At 37.0% G+C, this 19,290-nt stretch overlaps 1 protein-coding gene across 1 annotated transcript in view; it reads left to right on the top strand.

Moving 5' to 3' along the window:
* Positions 1 to 19,290, top strand: part of Bltp1 (bridge-like lipid transfer protein family member 1) — a 160,631-nt gene that overhangs the window by 87,872 nt on the left and 53,469 nt on the right. Inside the window, exons 44-52 of the mRNA XM_090356623.1 lie at positions 13 to 171; positions 1,585 to 1,760; positions 3,403 to 3,578; positions 5,721 to 6,427; positions 6,835 to 7,080; positions 10,448 to 10,541; positions 12,827 to 12,877; positions 15,304 to 15,510; positions 17,315 to 17,553. Coding sequence (XP_090212749.1) covers positions 13 to 171; positions 1,585 to 1,760; positions 3,403 to 3,578; positions 5,721 to 6,427; positions 6,835 to 7,080; positions 10,448 to 10,541; positions 12,827 to 12,877; positions 15,304 to 15,510; positions 17,315 to 17,553 — 2,055 coding nt within the window. The remainder of the gene's footprint in view (positions 1 to 12; positions 172 to 1,584; positions 1,761 to 3,402; positions 3,579 to 5,720; positions 6,428 to 6,834; positions 7,081 to 10,447; positions 10,542 to 12,826; positions 12,878 to 15,303; positions 15,511 to 17,314; positions 17,554 to 19,290) is intronic.

Below are 19,290 nucleotides of genomic sequence, written 5' to 3'. Positions count from 1 at the left end.
ACTTCTTTCCAGGAAATACAGTGGCTACTGATATGCTTTCTGAGCATCCTCTGCTATCTGAGCCATCGTCTGTGAGTTTCTATAATTGGATGTCAAATGCTGTGGGTAATCGAGGAAGTGTGGTACAAGAATCTCCTGTTACAAAATCGGGCCACAATAGTCTTCCAACAGGTACTGAGTTGTCTTATTTGGATTAGCCCCCTAAGTAACACGTGCATTTATAAAACAAATTTTGTTTTGGAAGCTAATTCCAAAGCATCAGGTACTTAAATACTATTTATAAATGCCTTTGGTAGTACTGCCACTGTTGAGAGGGTAGCAAGCGTTCAAGTGTTCTTGTAGAAAGAGATGGGCCAAATATAACATAGTGTGTAATTTGAGAAGTTTGTAACTAACCTTTAATATGGTTGATTTAATTTTTATAACACCAAATGGTGACAAATGACATTATGCAAAAATCTAACTGCAACATTATATACTTACAGCATAAAAAGTATTTTTAGTTTACTCAGACTCTTGGGAGACATAATAACTATTATTCTTACTCTCTTATTAGTTAACGAATATTTAATTAAATCTAAAGGAGTATGAAATAAATTTCTCAACAAGAGGGAGACAAATAAGAGCTATTTATTTTTGAAGAATATGTGAGTGAAGGTATTGAATATGACTGGTAGAAAATTCATCAAAGGACTGGTGGCTATTTTCCTTTCCTATTTTTTTAATTTTCAAAGTTTTCTGAGGCATACATTATTTTTTACAATGTATACTTTACTTCCCCTATATATTAAAAAGAATATACTAGCACCTTTTGATACTAATTACTGAAAACAGCTGAAATTAATTCATGTCACTGTTTTTGAATCACAAATGCTTTTCAGACAGAAAATACGAAAAGTGATTTCTGGTTATCTACTTATTCAGCCCTATTGCTAGTGTAGACTACCTTCAATCCAGAAAGGCATATTGGTTTTGGCCTAGGCCCTTGGCTGAGGAAAATAGGAGGGTGACACTTGCTGGTATTATTTACATTCCTGCCAGATGGAACATAAATTTCAGGAGGACCAAAATGTAATTATTCCCCTACTGTTGGTCCTTTGCATGGGGATTTAAGTACAAAGGGGAGTACAAGGGAAAGGAGTAGTGCCATCCTAGCTTTCTTCTGCCCCAGAAAGCATGTGTATGAGGTGAGATGTGTTGTCTTTTCCCTGCTGTGCTGCCTTCTATAGCTCTCTTACTGCCTGTGCCTTGCTTCATCAGGGTAATGTCAGTGGGACAGAAAATGCTGTCACAGACCTTCTGATCACAAATTGTACATTTTGGACTGACTGGCTCTTGATATGTGTGTTTGTGTGTATTCATAAATATAGGTATAGATATATGGGTGACTTGATATTTTCTGAGAGTATAATTTCATTTTTCATTAGTAGGGTTTATAAGATAACCTTAAAATACTAATTTTCCTTCTTACTTTAAATGGCCTCGTAATGAATGGCACTACAATATAGGCTTCAGAAGTTTACTTTGTAGGTTGTTTCTCTTTCTAGTAAGTTACATTTTATTCTTGAAAATGTACTCTGGTAGGTGTCGCACCCAATCTGCCTACAATACCCTCAGCCTCTGATTTCAACACTGTCCTGTCAAGTGACCAGAACACTTTGGATGGGACACACTCTCAACACAGCACAAGTCAGGATGATGTGGCAGGAGTAGAAGAGGCGAACCAAGGCTTTCCTGCTGTTCAGCTTGCTGATGCACAGGTAGGCTAGCCCAACTACTTCTCCTTCAGCAGTATTTAGCCCCTGGATCTGTCAGGTAACCGTAGATGTTACTCTGTCTTCCTGCTAAGAGCTTTCATATGCAGAACAGGAAAAGCCTCTACTAAGTATATGAATTAATATAAGTACAAGTTTCCACGGTTATGTATAATTTTTTATGTATAAACCAAAAAATGAAAAATTGTGTAAGGTAGTTTAGAAATATATAAAGGTTGGTGTGAATGAGAAAATTGCTGAACCCAGGCCGTTGGCAGGAATGACACATAATGTTAAGAATCTATTAAGTTAAGGATTTAGGCCTATATTAAATACTTACAAATATAATTATATAATGTTCTCCCAGTTATAGGAATAGAATAGGATTGATCTTTTATAGATATAGCAAAAAAAATATGATGAAGAGTTGTAGTGTGTAGCCTATGAAGTGGCTGCAAGGGAGTTTCCATCCAGGTTGTAGGGAGAAGAAAGTCCCATAATTTAGGAACTGAAATGTTGGTCTTGTCATCTCATAGCTAGTGAAGTTATTTTGGTTAATAAATTGGGATAGAAAAGAAAAAGAAGAGCAGTTCAAAACCAATGTCCTAGTATATGATGGTTTAGCCAGATGAAAAAAATCAGGAAAGATGTTTTAAACTTCATTGGAATGAAACAACAAGCCTAAAAAAGAGCATGAAAAGAGAGTGTGCCAGTTGAGTGTGAAAGAGCCTCCTAATTGAGAATGAAAGGAGATTTCTCCCTAGACTTCTAGATTAAAGGAAAATGGTTGTAATTCATATTCTAGGCCCCTATTGCCACAGAAAGGGGCTAAAGAGGTAGGAAGATGGGTACACAGACCAGACAGACAGATGAATGAAGGGACTTAGGACAAGTGAAAGTATATACTTGGGTCTCACTGTATTGATGGCTCTTTTCTATTTGGATAGGTAATTTAAGCTTCAGGAAAAGCTCACTAGAGAAGAACAGATAGTAGAACAGTTAGGAGGAAAAGATGTTTAGCTCTCAGATTTGGGCTAGGGACCATGACCAGGAAAGCATGATAAAGAATGAATAGTAGCTGGGCATCAGTAGCTCATGCCTATAATCCTAGCTACTCAGGAGGCTAAGATCTGAGGATCTCGGTTCAAAGCCAGCCAGGGCACCGAAGTTCATAAGACTCTTAACACCAACTAAACACCAGAAAACTGGAAGTGGTGTTGTGGCTTAAGTGGTAGAGCACTAGCCTTGAGCTGAAGAGCTCAGGGACAATGCCCAGACCCAGAGTTGAAGCTCCCCTTGCTCCCGATCCCCCCCCCCCCCAAAAAAAAAAGAATGAATAGTAATCATGGTTGATCACAGTACTTCGGACCTGAACACTTGGTCTGTTTTGTGAAGTTGAGTTACAGATAAGCTACTTTGAGAAGCTAATATATCAGATTTTTTTTTTAAAGAATGGAAACAGTAGATATATATGCCTTTTTTTTTTTTTATAAGTAACAGGTTGTATAAGATAAACTTAAATCCTTTCATATGCCCAGGCAGGATAGAGAATTATCTTTCTTTTAAAGAAAATGACCTCTGTTGGGGTTTGCTGTGGTCAGACAGATGCCAGGTGTGATCAGGTCCTGTGGATGGTAATGTCTTCCAGGTTGTTTTTAAGCCCCTCCTGAGCCATACAGGAATCCAGTCGCAGGACTCAATGCCACTCTGCTACAGGATGTACTTTGGAGAGCACCTTTCGTTCTCAGGAACTTTGGACTGTCTCCGAGCTGACATCGTAGATTCAGACACAGCTAAAGAGAGAAAAGGAAAAAGAGCAAGAAGGTGTCATTTGCATTTTTATATAAAATTTTATGTACGAATTACAGTAACTTTTTAAAACTTCACTGTCTTCTCATTCTAATGAAAAATCAATTGTAAAAATTTTAATGAGATAATTTCTATTTTATAAAATTAGTCATGAATTTTCTTAATAATAACTGGCTATTAATCTGATGGGACAGGCCTACTTTTGAGTTTGTGTGTGTATGCATATGTGTGTGCATGTGTGTTTGTGTGTGTTTTTGTGTGTGTGTGTGTGTGTGCGCGCGCGCAGGCTTGCGTGCACAAGGAGCCCAATTCTGGAGCTTGAACTCAGGGCCTGTGTGCCATTCCTGTGAGCATTTTTGCTAAAGGCTAACACTATCACTTGAGCTCTCACTTCACCCCTGGCTTTTTGTGTTCAATTGGAGTTAAGAATCTCAAACTTTTCTGCCCAGGCTGGCTTCAAACTGCGATCCTCAGAGCTCGGCTTCCTAAGATCTGATTTGAGCATATTTTTGAGCTTATATGTTGGCACATAAATGTCTTCTGATATTTATGCTCAACGTTTATATACTTCCCTTGCAGCAGAGAAATTTTTATGGTCTAATTTTTTTATTCATAATTTACTTCTTGACTTTCTTAGCAGGTCCTGTTTTTATTAAAAATAGAAAATCTTAATGTAATTATTACCGTTAGATCAAATATGCAAGAATACTAAATGTAATCTACCTGCTATTCTGTAGTTTCATGAATAGTTCTTTAGTTTTCTTCACTAGTGCCTGGCTGAGTGTGTGTTTTGATGTGAACAGGAATTGTGGAATAGGGCATTTTTTTTATGATGGCACTTTTTTCATTTGATTTGTGTTTGGGCACGGAGATACATCCAGTATATAGCTAAGTATGTTTTTCACCTGAAATCTTCTATTTAATAAAATTTAATAAAATTAGTTTTTAAAAATAAAATTATGAGCCAAGCACGGTGGCTCACACCTGTAATCCTAGCTACTCAGGAGGTTGAGATCTGAGAATCAAGGTTTAAAGCCAGCTGGGGCACAAAAGGACCTGAGACTCTTACCTCCAATTAACCTCTAGAAAACAGGAAGTGGGGCTTGGCTCAAGGGTAGGGTGGTAGCCTTGAGCTGAAGAGCTCACAGGCCGAGTTCAAGCCCCATAACCCACAAAGTAAATAAATAAATAAAAATTATGTAGAATTAAACAGGAAAAACTTGGTTTTCTAACAGGTCAGAATACCTGAAGGTTTTCTAATAACATTTGTATAAAGCAATTACATTGTCTCTCTTGGTTTGGTCTTGTGCTGGTACTGGTACTGGGACTTGAATTAAAGGGCCTGGCCACTATTCTTTAGCTTTTCTTCTCAAGGCTGGCATTCTACTACTTGTCTCATGTCCCATCTAGCTCTTTGCTGTTTAATTGGAGATAAAATTCTCATGGACTTTCCTGCCCACCAGCTTTGAACTTAAGTTTGCATATCTCAACCTCCTGAGTAGCTAGGATTATAGGCATGAGTTTCTGGTACCTATTGTATCGGTTTTGATTAATTACTAGGAGTCTTTCACTTTCACAACAGTATGGTATCACAACAACTACTTGTACAGACTGAAACTTTAAAGTGATTGTAAAGATTAATGGGAAAAATTTATTTTGAAATATTGAGAGTCTGTCAAACACCAGTGCTTATTATTAATATATAGGAAAATGGACAAAAGAAAATGAGTAATGTATTGTGAAACATTAGAAATATGTAAAAACTACTTAATGCTCTGTAAAAACCTTAAAGAGTATTCGGGATACTTCTTTACTTCTCATCTCATAGGATAATTCCGACTTGTTAACCAATTGTAGAGTAAATCAACAAGGGAGAGATAAGGCTTCAATTAAAATGTCTGGCATAAGTATTTTTTAGTGGGTAGTGGGGACGGTGTTAGAAGAAATCAACTCATTTTGGTAAGACAAAGGAGGAAAGCATCTAGCTGACAGAAATCCTGGCTTTATGAGAATGCCCTTGCTGGATCTCTTGGTAAAATCCCAATGTTTGCAGCACATTTCACAGGATGATGGTTCATTTTTGTTTTGTACACTAGTAAAATGGTACAGTTCAAGAAAGAGGAAGTAAACAACGTAGTTGTGTTTGGACCGTTTTAGGCAAGGCCATGTGAACCTTCCTCCACTTGAGTTCAAGCCAGCACTAATGCTAGAGACCTTCAGTATCAGTGCCATGGTGATGGAGAAGTCGGTATGCACACCGCAGAACCCAACCAGCGCACTTTCCTTCCATGACCTCAACAAGCGCTATTACAACACCTTCCACTGCAACTTCACCATCTCCTGCCAGTCAATAAGCCAGCACGTAGACATGGCTTTGGTTCGTCTTATTCATCAGTTTAGTACAATGATAGATGACATCAAAGCCACTCAGACTGACATCAAACTTAGTAGATACACTGCAGGCTCAGCTTCTCCAACCCCCACCTTCAAAACCCGAAAGCAGCGGGATTGTCGCTCCTCCGACTTCAGCCGCAGTTCTAGAGGAAGTCTTAATGGAACTACACGAGTCAATAATGCCAAGAACAAACGGACCAACAATGAGACTAACAAGAAGGAATCCCGAAACAAAAACTCACTAGGGAGATCTGAAAGACGGACTTCAAAAGTGTCTAGAAAAGGTTCCAAGGATGTGGTGGATCACATGACAATCCATATGGATGACTCTGATTCCATTACAGTGTCGGAGCAAAGTGAGCCCTCGGCAGAGTGCTGGCAGAACATGTATAAACTGCTCAACTTCTACTCGCTCATCTCAGACCCAACGGGCATATTGGAAAAATCTTCTGAGACATTTGGACCAGCAGGTAACAGACATTTTTAGCTTCTTAATGTTTCTCTTTAGCAGTAGTACTAAAATGAGAGCAGGTTGTTTGTCATGTTTTCTTAATGGTATAAGTGGATGAAATACAGAGAAAGTGCCAATCAGGCGGAAAGAAAGTAATGACAATACTCAAATACAATGCTACCCTACTTCCTGTCCACTCAGCTCTTACACAGAATGCTCTGGAAGGATTTAGGCAGCCTCCAATTAAATATCTTGCACACATACTTTTGATAGGTACTTGGGAAGATAAGGAAAAGCAACGAGGTCATCTTGGTAAAGAGGGTGGGTTGGGAATGTTTAGGGACAAAAGGTAATGTGATGTTTGGAATGTTTGTCTGTTTTGCATTTTGTATTTCTAAAACAATCTGTTTCCATACGCGGATAAAGGTGTTCGAAGCCCTACAGAGCCAACATGTAAAGTTGTGTTTGAGAATGAACAAGACAACAACAGTTTGACTAAGACACAGAGGAAGCGCAGCCTTGTGACAGCTGAGCCCCAACATGTTACTCTAATTGTGTTTGGGATTGGAATGGTGAACCGCACACATCTCGAGGCTGACATTGGGGGCCTCACAATGGAGTCAGAGCTGAAAAGGATCCATGGTAGTTTCACCCTTAAGGAAAAAATGAAAGGTAGAGGATTTTTCCAATATCACAATGCCACTTTTCTGAGGGAAACCAGTGCTATGTTTCTGAAATTCCTACTTGGCGATATTTGTTTAAAAACTGGAACAGCAGAATTCTGAGGGAAAATAGAAAGGACTTTAAATGTAACTGAAGCTCAGTGAATTAAGGCAGCTTTTGGTACCTAAGGAAAGCATTTGGAACACATAAATACATGTCTAATTTCTTTAATGCCCCAAAGCCCAATAAAAATCTTTTATTGAGGTGGTCCTGGAATTTGAACTCAAGGCTTAAGACGTGGTAGGCTGGCCACTGGAGCCATACCTCAAACCATCTATGCACTGGTTATTGGAGTTCTCACTTTTTGTACAGACCAGCCTGAACTACGATCCTCTTACTTGTACTTCCCACCAGGGTGGGAAAAACAGGTGGATATCACCACACCCATTCCTTTTATGTTAAGATGGAGTCTCATGACTATTTTTTGCCTGGGCTGGCCCATAACTATGATTCTTCCAATCTCAGACTCCTGTGTAGCTGGAATGACAGGCACTGACCACCGAGCCCAACTATTGGTTAAGATAGGCTCTTGCCAACTTTTTTCCAGGGCTGGTCTTGAACTTCAATCTTCCCTATCTTTGCCTTCTAACTAGAGAGGATTCCAGGCGTGAGCAACTAGCTTCTGGAGATACTTCTTGACTATCTTTTAGTGTTGTCTGGTAAGATGTTCTAGTGCCTGAAAACTTCAAGAAAATAATGAAATATGTACAGCATTTTTCTTCAGTACCACTATAGAAATCATATAATCTCTCCATAAGAAGTTCTGCCAGTTGATGTATGAATGTTTCACTCAGGTTAATAATAAACAAATAATGGTATTTCAAGTTAGGAAACAAAGATGTACCATTCTTTTATTACAGAGAAAGAAAATAATGTCAGATTTTATAATCTCTCCATAAATTCTGCCAGCTGATATATGAATGTTCCATTCATTTTAATAATAATAAAACAAATGATGGTATTTCAAGTTAGGAAACAAAAAAATACCATTCTTTTATCTCAGAGAAAGAAAATAATCTCAGATTTGATCCAATGCCGTCACTTGTCAAATGCATCCACAGTTCGGATATGGTAAAGTAAAATCAAAGGCTTGGAATCAGTAGGGAGTACAATATAGAACTCCCTTGTGGCCAGGGATTTCAAGATTAGGGTGTTTTCTTTCTGATTGTAAAAATAACAGGAAGAAAGTCTTGTTAACCTTGTGATTTTCAAATACTATCTAGTTATCCTGGACTTAGTTTACACCATATGCCCTCCTCTGCTGTATTTTATACCCTAAGTAAAATTTTCTCAAGCACTTAATTTAAATACAAAATTTATACAGATAAAGAAAATTCTCTGAGGGAATTAGAAAAATTGTCAATTGCTAAGAAAACTACAAACAAACCCTTCGCCTTAGAAATATAGGCAGAGGGCATAATGAGTACACATAAGTTCATAATACTGAACATAATTTTCCTCAAATTCACTGGTTAAAAATGATCAATGTAGGGGCCAGGAGTGTGGCCTCATGGTAGAGTGCTTGCCTAGCATGCACGAAGACCAGGGTCTGATCCTTCAGCACCACATACATAGACAAAAACTGGAAATGGTGTTGTGGCTCAAGTGGTAGAGCTCTGGTATTGAGAAAGCCCAATGACAGTGCTCAGGCCCTGAGTTCAAGCCCCAACCTGGCAAAAATAAAAAGATCAATTTAACAGTAATTAGTAATACATTGCCTAGTTTTAGGGGGAACCAGTGAAATGGACATTGCATTCTCTTCTAAATGAATATAAATTAACTTCTCCAAACATTAACATAATAGCTTTCTTAATAGTTTTTAAACTACATTGATCATTTTATTCAGAAATTCCAGTTCTACAAACTTAAGTAGAAAAACATTGCCTACTTTACACAAAGAAATTGTATGGAAAGATGTCTGTACAGAGAAGGAGGCAAATTTCTGCTTGTTGTTATTTTTAAAACTATATGACAGTTTACAGTTTACCCATTAAAAGTTACATGGAAAAATGCCAAATGATAAGATAATGGAAAATGCTAAACATTATTTATTCATAATTTATCTTTAATAGCATATCTTAGTACAGTAGATTATGTATAATGTTTCCTGATCAAATTCACCTCTTCTATCACTCTCCTTCATTTTTCTTCACCATCTTCCAACAGACTCAACAAGTTTCATTATTTTCATGCATGCATAAAAAGTATTTATACCATTCTTCACCATATCTTTCTACTCTTCTCATTGTCACTGGAACCCACCCCCGACAGAACTTGCCATACATTCTGATCATTTATTTTCTTTAGTGTATAGTCTCTGTACAATGTGGTTCGACCGGGGTATTTCATGCATGCTTGTGTCTTCAGTGAGATTTACCTTTTCTCTTCTCTTTTAATACATCTTCTTCTGAGAAGATAACAAGAATTTAATGAAAGGAGACAGTTTACGTGAGTCTCCTTTTCACAAATTTATATTTTCCAAGTTTTCTCTGTACTATTATTTCTGAGATGAAAAACACTATAAATGGAAGTAAGGCTCAACTGGGAGAATTCCAGACTTAAACGAAAAAGCTAAGTGAGAGCATAGGGCTCTGAGTTCAAGCACTGCATGCACATGTGCACCTATATGCTTGCCTCCCTCCCTCTCTCCCTCCCTCCCTCCCTCCCTCCCTCCCTCCCTCCCTCCCTCCCTCCCTCCCTCCCTCCCTCCCTCTCTCTCTCTCTCTCTCTCTCTCTCTCTCTCTCTCTCTCTCTCTCTCTCTCCCTCTCTCCCTCTCTCTTTCCCTCTTTCTCTCTCCCCCCCCCCACACATACACACACACAAGCACTGGTGGGTCATACTTGTAATTCTAGGTACTCAGAATGCAGAGATCAGTGTTCTGGGTTTGGAGACGGCCTGCAGAAAAGTCCATGAGATTCTCATCCTCAGGTAACCAATAACAAGTAGGAAGTGGGGCTCTGGTTCGAAAGGTAGAGCACCAGCCTCAAGTGAAAAGTCAAGCAAGCTTGAGGACCCTGAATTCAAGCCCAGTGCCAGTAGAAAAAAAATACTGTTAAATAATCATTCATTCATTACATAACTTAATAATATATATATTTTACATTATCCAAAGTTTTATATGTAATATATATGTGTGTATATTACAGTGAAGTAACAGCAAGAAGGACATTTTAGAGTACTCTGAAAACAGTTGAATAGTTTCATGACTTTTCAATTTTCTCTTGTGTCTGAATATTATACACAATAAGTGATTTTAATATGAAGAGCAGTTATCTTAGTTCCACAAATCAAATGATTGTTTTTCTTACATTTAAGATGTTTTACATCAAAAGATGACTGAGACATGTGCCACTGCTCATATTGGTGGGGTGAACATTGTGCTGCTTGAAGGAATTACACCAAATATACAGTAAGTATGTTCATGTTCATTCTTTTCTCTCTTTTTTTTTTTTTTTCTTGCCTGTAGTAGAGCTTGAAGCCTGGGCCCCATTCTTGCTAGGTAGATGTCCTGTCACATGAACTATGCCTCCAGTCTTGTTTTTTCTTATTTCCTTATACTCATTTTTAATAGATAACTTGAAATTCTTTGGGTGAACTCATAATTACTGATTTTGGAATTTATGTATAATATTTCCAGATTTGAAGAGTCTGGCTGCCATTAAGAATATCAACAAATAAGCTGAGTGCCGTGGATCACATCTCTAATCCTAACTACTCAGGAGGCTGAGATCTGAGAATCGTGATTCAAAACTAGGCCAGGCACCAATGTCTATGAGACTCTCATCTCCAATTTATCACTAGAAAGCTGGAAGTGGTGCTGTGGCTCAAGAGATAGAGTGCCAGCCTTGAGCTGAAGAGCTCAGGGACAGCTCCCAGGCCCAGAGTTCAAGCCCCACAACCGCCCCCCCCCACCACCAAAAAAAAAAAAAAACACCAGAAAATCAAAGGAAAGAGTATCAACAAATCAAATGGTTTTAGAAAGATAATTGTTTTTCTTCCTGAAATTTATTTTGCTATCTATTCCTTCCCTTTTTACCCCTCCCCCCCATACAAACCTAACTCCCAATACATTGTAAGATAACCTATCAGGAAATCTGGTCACAGTACAAATTTCTCTTCAGCATATAAAAAGAAAATGTGTAATTCCAGCAGTTAATTAAAGTGAAATTATAGGCCAAGTCTATACACTTACTCTGATTATTCATTTTCACCTTGAATTTTAAAACTTTTTCTTGTCATTTTGCATTGATTAACAACAAAGCTTTTGAAATGTTTGTTGTAGAATAGGTTTTGCTTTTTAAAACAGTTATGTCCTAAGCTTTTATTTCACTCTTTGGTCTTACCATTTGTGCTCTCCTAATGACTACTTGTACAGGTGGTAATCAAATCCCTAATTTATTATCAACCCATTTGACCACTTGATTGTGTTTTTCTCCCTATTCCCAATATCCTCTCAGTAACACGCAGAGATTCCATCATTTCTTGATGAACTCTAATATATTTGGAACTATTCAGAAAGTAGACCAAATTTCTGTAGAGTTATATTTTCTCTGTCCTCCTGGGTCTCTCTATTTCTGTTATCTCATACAAGAAGAGCTTCAAATTGTATTTATCAGACAGGGATTTTTCCTTTTGTTCTTGTTTTTTTCTTTTTTGGTTGATACTGGCTTTTGATTTTAGGGCAAATGCCCTACCACTTGAGGCATGCCTCCGGTCCTTTTTGCTTTTATTTTTTAGATAGGGTCTGAGACTACAGTCCAGCAACCTCCTCCTCTCTGTCTAGTTAGGATTACAGACATGTACCACTATGTCTTCCTGTTTGTTTAATCTGTTGTGGGTTTTTTTTTTTTCCAGTTTGGGGCTTGAACTCAGGCCTGGGGCCTGTCCTTGGACACTTTTTGCTCAAGGTTAGTGCTCTGCCACTTGAGCCATAGCACTACCTCTGACATTTTCTGTGTATTTGGTACTGAGGAATTGAACCGAGGGCTTTGTGCATGCTAGGCAAGTACTACCACTAGGGTACACTTCCGGCTCCTGTTGTTTTAAGGCCTAGGCTCGCCTCAAACCATGATCTTCCCATCTCTGTCTCCCTCATATCTAGAACTACATTATAGGTGTGAGCTACTCTACACATCTAAAAAAAGCAGGGGGGGGGGGCGTTGTTTGTTCATTTTTTTTTCTTTCTTTTTTTTTTTTGCCAGTCCTGGGATTTGAACTCAGGGCCTGGTCACTGTCCTTGGATACTTTTTGCTCAAGGCTAGCACTCTGCCACTTGAGCCACAGCACTAGTTCTGGCTTTTTTTAAAATATGTAGTACTGAGGAATTGAACCTAGGGATTTGTTCCTGCCTTATCACTAGGCTACAGTCCTGGTCCAAAAAGTAAAGCGTTATATAGTTTCTATTTCTTGCTTCCTCTTTCCTAGGTCATGTTCTTTATTTGAAAATGAAGCGTTACTCACTTGTCACAGTTAAACTCACAGTGTTAATACTGTTTGAATTTATTCCTTGGCATTTCATTTCAAATTGCCACTTAATGGAAATGGCATGAAAGTAGTTTTAAAGGTATTTAAAGAATAACTTTAAGGTGGGGAAATTATATAGAAGCTTTCCAGCTGCTTCTTTGTGTGTAACTGGTTTATGTATGCTCATTTGCTTCCTTTCTGTTTCCTGCTTTTTCCTGCATCGCATCTTAGGCTGGAGGATTTCCCTACATCTCCTACAAGTACAGCCAAACAAGAGTTTCTGTATGTCACATTCTTTTTCATAGCTTGTCATTAACGTAGTATTAGAGTATTTACAGTAACTATTTTTTGTGGCTGAGAATATATGCAGTTACTGCTTTGTAACCTTAATACAGAAACTTCTATAGATTTAAGCTTAAATAAGGGACTGTCTTTTTGGCAATTGATGATTGCCAAAACATTGTATATAACATTGTAGTTGTTTATAACATTGTAGTTGTGTGTTGCTCATGCTTTTGTAGACATGTTACTATTAAAATTGCCATTATCATGAATATTTTTAATGTTTTATAATAGAAGCGAAAAAATTTACTGCTAAAGTTTCAATAACCATAAAAATAATTTTAAAACACTAATAAGAAAGTGTCTGTATATTTCAACTTGATAATTCTGTTTTTAAAATAGGGCTTACTCCTATTTTGATGAGTTTTACCTGTGGCTTTTACTATATAAATCTTTATATTGTGAATGGTCCATTGCATACCTTGAAGTAGCAGTTAAAAATTTAAGTCCATCACCATTACAAACTAACATGTGGCTTAGTACAAGTTACTTCTTTGGACAGTTTCTATAAGATTTGAATATGTGGAGCAAGTGGATAAATGTGTACATTATGTAATCCACTGGTAAATTGATAATCTGCTTAATAAGATTTGTTTCATTGTACATTGATTAATAAGCCTGTATATAAAACATGGTTAATGAAAAGTTTGGGGATTATTGTGAGTATTTCACTTTATCAGCCAACAGAAAGTACTAAAAAAAACTTACAGAATTTTTTTTCTTCAAACTACTTCTTGACATTAGTGCCATCTTAACATATACCAAAAGACTCACATTTAATTCCACTTTGAAAATTATAGTACCTAGAGGTTTATTTTTTGTGTATTTTTATTATCTGAGTTTTCTGAATATGTATAAAAATATTAATTTGGAATTCCTTTACTGGCTATATCTACTCAGCGATTGCTTACTAGCTTACATATTATGTGCTAGACTCTCATTGGACCACAGGCATATAACAGTAAGAAAGTGAGAGATGGTCCCTGTCATAATATCAGTCACAGACTGCCATACCCTTTTAGGGGTATTATGATAAGAGAGGTATTGGTTTTCAATGATTGACTAAGTTGCATGCAATTATTATATTGGGTAACCTTATTGTATAGATTTTCAGGGAAAATTGAATTGATGTAAGCAACATAGGCCTACTTGTCTTCTGAGTCTATTTCTTGTCTCTACCTCTTTGGGACCTACCTACTTAACTAGATGTATTGAGGTGGGGCTAGAGGTAGAAATAGTGTTTGACATAACATCATACTATCCAACTTCAAGAACAGCTGCTAACATTGGGGGTCATTCTATGTAGATTGCAGTGTGAATGGGGACCTCTAGTGTTTAGCACTAGCAGTCCTGAAGTCTTTAATATCAAATTTCCACTGAACATACTTCAATAGGATCTCTAGTAGGCACGCAGTGTAGCTTTTATTTTCAATTTGTACTTTAACTGAATAGTAAACAATCAAAGAATTTTAGTTTGTCACGCAGCATATTGAAAATAAGACAGCACATGGAGAAGATGTATGGGGACCTAGACTGATGAATTTAGTAGCCTACCAGCTACTAATAGGAGTGACCTATTCGTATTTTTATTATAATTCTTAAAGACAGTTATCACTAAACCTAAGTCATTGTAGCCTATATATGAGCTTTATACAAGTGTTTAAAATTTCCATAAGATAATAGATATAAAATATTTAACTTGCTAGATATATATGTCATAAACATTGAAAACTTCATAGTCATGTCCAGAACTGGGTAAAAGATCGATTGACATTGTGATCTGTTTCACAAGGTGCTTATAAATCCCCTGGGAGCCTCCCTTACAACCACAGCCACAGGGCCTGATCAGGCAAGGCCTGAGCTCAAGCAGCAGGGATTTCTTTTTGCATCAATTTTTGCATCACAGATAAAAGAGTAATTTGTTGTACCTCTTGATATGTATAGTATAAATTCTTTTGGTATTCAGCAGCTATCTCGCTCAGGAGTTGTAGAGATTCCTCGAATAATTGGAGGAGAAAAGGGAAGTTGTGAATGTGATAAATATACCAAAGTGGAATTTTTGTGTGTTTATATATGACATTTCTATGTGTCAGTGTTTGTGCTTTTACTAACATATAGCACATAGAAACACATAGTTATTATGTCTATAAAGTGTTCCTATTAAAGAAATGGTATGCTATTCAGTGCAGTATCAAAGTATATTTTCATATTTTGAGAAAACATTTCTTTGATACATGATTTAACACATCAAAGATCTTGTTTTAGCTCTTCTAGAATGACTTAGGAGTATTTCTCTTGCTCTCAATACTTTTTCCTTTTTCCCTTTCTTTGGTTATATTTTAATGATCTTCCTTCTCTACTGATAGAACTGTAGTGAAATGTAGTATTGCCAAGTCCCAAGCTCTCTACAGTGCCCAGAGAGGGCTGAAGACAAATAATGCTGCTGTGTTCAAAGTTGGAGCTATCAGCATCAACATTCCTCAACATCCTGCCACCTTACATAGCATGATGGTTCGAAGTTCTCACCAGTTATCCAAACAAATCTCAGACCTCATCCGACAGCCTTCTACAGCGTAAGTTACTTTCTTTGGTCATGCTTCTATATTTCATTGTAGGATATTCATTGTGGTGAGAATGAAAGATGAATGGTAACTTGCAAGTGATGACCATCTGGACTGTGGGGAAGGTAGAGCTTACTTAGAGACAGCCATGGGAGGATGGTATTCAGTAAGTCCCGAGTTATACTGACCAGCCTTCAAGTACTATGGTCAGAAAAGCAATTGTTAGTGCTCCATACTACACAAATACAGTTGAAGAGATCCTAGAGACTTAGGGGCATCATAAGTGCTAATAAAAAGAAAACTGGTGAACTCTGAAGGTATCTGTTCTTACTTTGAGTTCATTAAGATTTATTTGTGTAAAGTTTCAGAAATTGCATCTGTCATTGGTGTCTCAAACATTCTTTTGTGTGATCCTTTATTCTGAAATAATAACTGGATCTGATTGATGACTAGATATAATTCCATAGGCATATTTTAAAGAGCAATAAATAATGTTTGTTTTGTTTTCTTTTTTTTTTTTTTTTTTTTTTTTTTTTTTTTGGTGGGTCATAGGGCTTGCACTCAGCCTGGGCACTGTCCTTGAGCTCTTCAATTCAAGGCTACTGTCCTACTCCTGGGCCTGGGTGTTGTCCCTGAGCTCTTCAGCTCAAGGCTACCACCCGACCTTGAGCCAAGCCCCACTGCCCATTTTCTAGAGGTTAATTGGAGGTAAGAGGCTCAGGTCCTTTTGTGCCAGCACTGGCTTTGAACCTTGATCCTCAAATCTCAGCCTCCTGAATAGCTAGGATTATAGACGTGAGCCACCACGCCCCACAATTAATGTGTTTGTAGCCATTGTTCACTGCATCTATATGCCTAGCCTTCTTCCTTAGCAATGACTAATGAAAAAGATATAAAAATGTAAACATTGGTTATGTTTCTTTGTCTTTACATTATAGTAAGACAATGTTATTGTATTGTTTGAAGTTGTACTAAATCAGAGACATTTTTCCCCATCTGGTTTAATTAGATCTTTAGGTCTTGTGTACTAACAAATTATTACTGAAATTTGCTATTTATACAAACTTTAAATATACATAGCCCATCAATGTACTATGGAATCCTGATTGTGCATATTCTAGTTTTAAAATACTATAAATAATTTTTCTTTCTAATAATGTATTGCTAATAGGGTTAATAGTAAACAATATCAAGTCTCTGCAGTCCGTTTGATTAGGTAGGTTTAGTCCTAGTTTTACTACAGTCCAGCTATGGCTTCTCATTTGCAAAGTGAGGTAACAGTACCCATGAATTTTGTGGGATTAATTAGATAAAACCCAATATAGGAGGCCAAGAGTTTGGCTTAGTGGTAGAGTGTTTGCCTGGCATGCATGAAGATCCAGGCTCAATTTCTCAATACTACATACATAGAAGAGCTGGAAATGGTGCTGTGGTTCAAATGGCAGAGTGCTAGCCTTGAGAAAAAAGCCCAAGGACAGTGCAACAAAATTTGACATTGCAGTGATCACTGATATGGCTGGTGTTGGGCATTATTAAATGGTTTTAATAAAAGTGTTGCCACCAACAGGATTGTGCATATGGTAATGCTGTATAATTTGTAATCAGATCTTGAGTTGAAATTCCAGCTTTGCTTTAATGAAATAAATCACCTTGAAAATGTACCATTCCAAAGGTCTATACCAGAAATTTATATTATTCTTGCTTACATTTCTGAATCATGGTCATCCAAATAGCTATTTTGCAATGAGAAATCTAGTAAATTTTTTTCAGGAAAGTGGTAGCTATTAGTTATTTTTTCACTATCTTTGGTTTATAGTCCACAGCCTATGAAAGAAGATATTGCAACCCCACTGCCTTCTGAGAAAACCCCCACAAGTGTTAACCAGACTCCCATAGAAACTAATGAATTTCCTCAGCTACCGGAAGGCTTAGAGAAGAAGCCTATTGTTCTTAAATTTAGCGCCATGCTAGATGGAATTGCCATTGGGGCAGCACTTCTGCCGTCCCTGAAAGCAGAATACAAGATGGGAAGAATGAGAAGCCATGGAATGACAGGTAACATTTGAGTTTCAAATTCAGTCCATTCAGCTTCATGATATCTCTGAGGACAAAGATATATTTGATGGAAAGGTAAATGTAAATCATTATGATGATCATCAATCAAGTAAAAAATATGAGGGCGCCTTTTTGCATGGTTACAATGGATCATGCTTTGAACTCTGTAAAATTCTCAACGGGTGAGGCCACATATCCAATTTAAACTTAAATTGAATTTTAAATTGAATAGATGAACCTATTGTTGTTAGGTTTTTACAGTTTGAGTTGCTTAGCTCATTTTCACTTATGCATTTATCTTATCAGATATAATTGCATTTCTTCAAAATAGCTCCTTGTCTATGGTTTGTGATCCAAAATTATATTTTCTCCAGAAATTATTTGCTTTCTTAAAATTGTGAATGTTTGTCATATATACTAGTCATTATAAATACATTTTAAGGAATAATTGAGTATTGTGACCCTATCAACTTGCGATCTAACCCAACCTAACAGACCACTGTTGGGGATTTTGTCTTCATTCATTGCTTTTCTTTATCCTTTTACCACATGGGTGTATAATACTCATAAATGATTTAATGCTTACTTTTTTACTATACTTTTTTTGCTCCACATTTGGTTTAAGATTCATTCATTTTCTCATTCTATCTGGTTTATTCACATTTTTCATTGGAATTAGTGATTATACCAGAACTTACTTATTTGTACTATTCACGATCTTTGTCTTGTTGGACTTTTTTTGCTATCTTGAACATTCTTTTTTCTTTTTTTTCATATATTTTTATTGTAATTAATAGAGGGGTTACATGATATTTTCCAAATAGAAGGTGCATTAACTCACATACATTGATACCCTTTCACATGTCTTGGTCCCCATTATACATGTTTAAGGGTTACATGATATTTGCCAGATAGAAGGTGCATTAATTCACATACATTGATACCCTTTCACATGTCTTGGTCCCCATTATACATGTTTCCTGGTATCCATTTTGAGAGTTTAAGGATACTGAAGCAGGACCATTACTGTAGGCAGGTACCCCTTCAGTTTAACTGGGGGACACAGCTATTCTCCACTGAGCTTATACTACTGACTTTTCTTTTTTTTTTCATATAATTTTATTGTAATTAATAGAAGGGTTACATTATATTCATCAGATAGAAGGTACATTACTTCACAAATATTGATGCCCTTTCTCATGTCCTGTTTTCCATTTCCCTCCCCTGTCCCCCCTCACAACTTGATTTCTCCTCTTCCCTCTCCTATTTCAAACAATTAAGCATATATAAAATATATCAGATAACAAGGTGAAATATTGTAAAAATATGAGATAACTAAGGGACAGTAAAAGAGATGAGAGATAACATAGTACATCAAGGACAACAATCACTCCTTATATGGCTTTTGTTTCTATATCCTGGGGGTTCTTACATTTAGCGTCATACTATATGGCCTTATGCATGTAGATTTTGTTCTAGTATGAATCTCTGCTAGGAGATGGTGTTCATTGCAGCACTATTTACCATAGCAAAGATATGGAACCAACCCAGGTGCCCCTCAGTAGATGATTGGGTCAACAAGATGTGGTACTTATACACAATGGAATTCTATGCTGCTGTCAGAAAGAATGACATCGCCCCATTTGTAAGGAAATAGAAAGACTTAGAAAAAAATCATATTAAGTGAAGTAAGCCAGACTCAAAGGAACATAGGCCCAATAGTCTCCCTCATTTGTC

The sequence above is a fragment of the Megascapheus bottae genome, chromosome 23 (assembly GCF_031878675.1).
Source record: "Megascapheus bottae isolate mThoBot1 chromosome 23, mThoBot2.hap1, whole genome shotgun sequence".
Lineage (NCBI taxonomy): Eukaryota > Metazoa > Chordata > Mammalia > Rodentia > Geomyidae > Megascapheus > Megascapheus bottae.
This window is presented reverse-complemented; position numbering and strand designations above follow the sequence as displayed.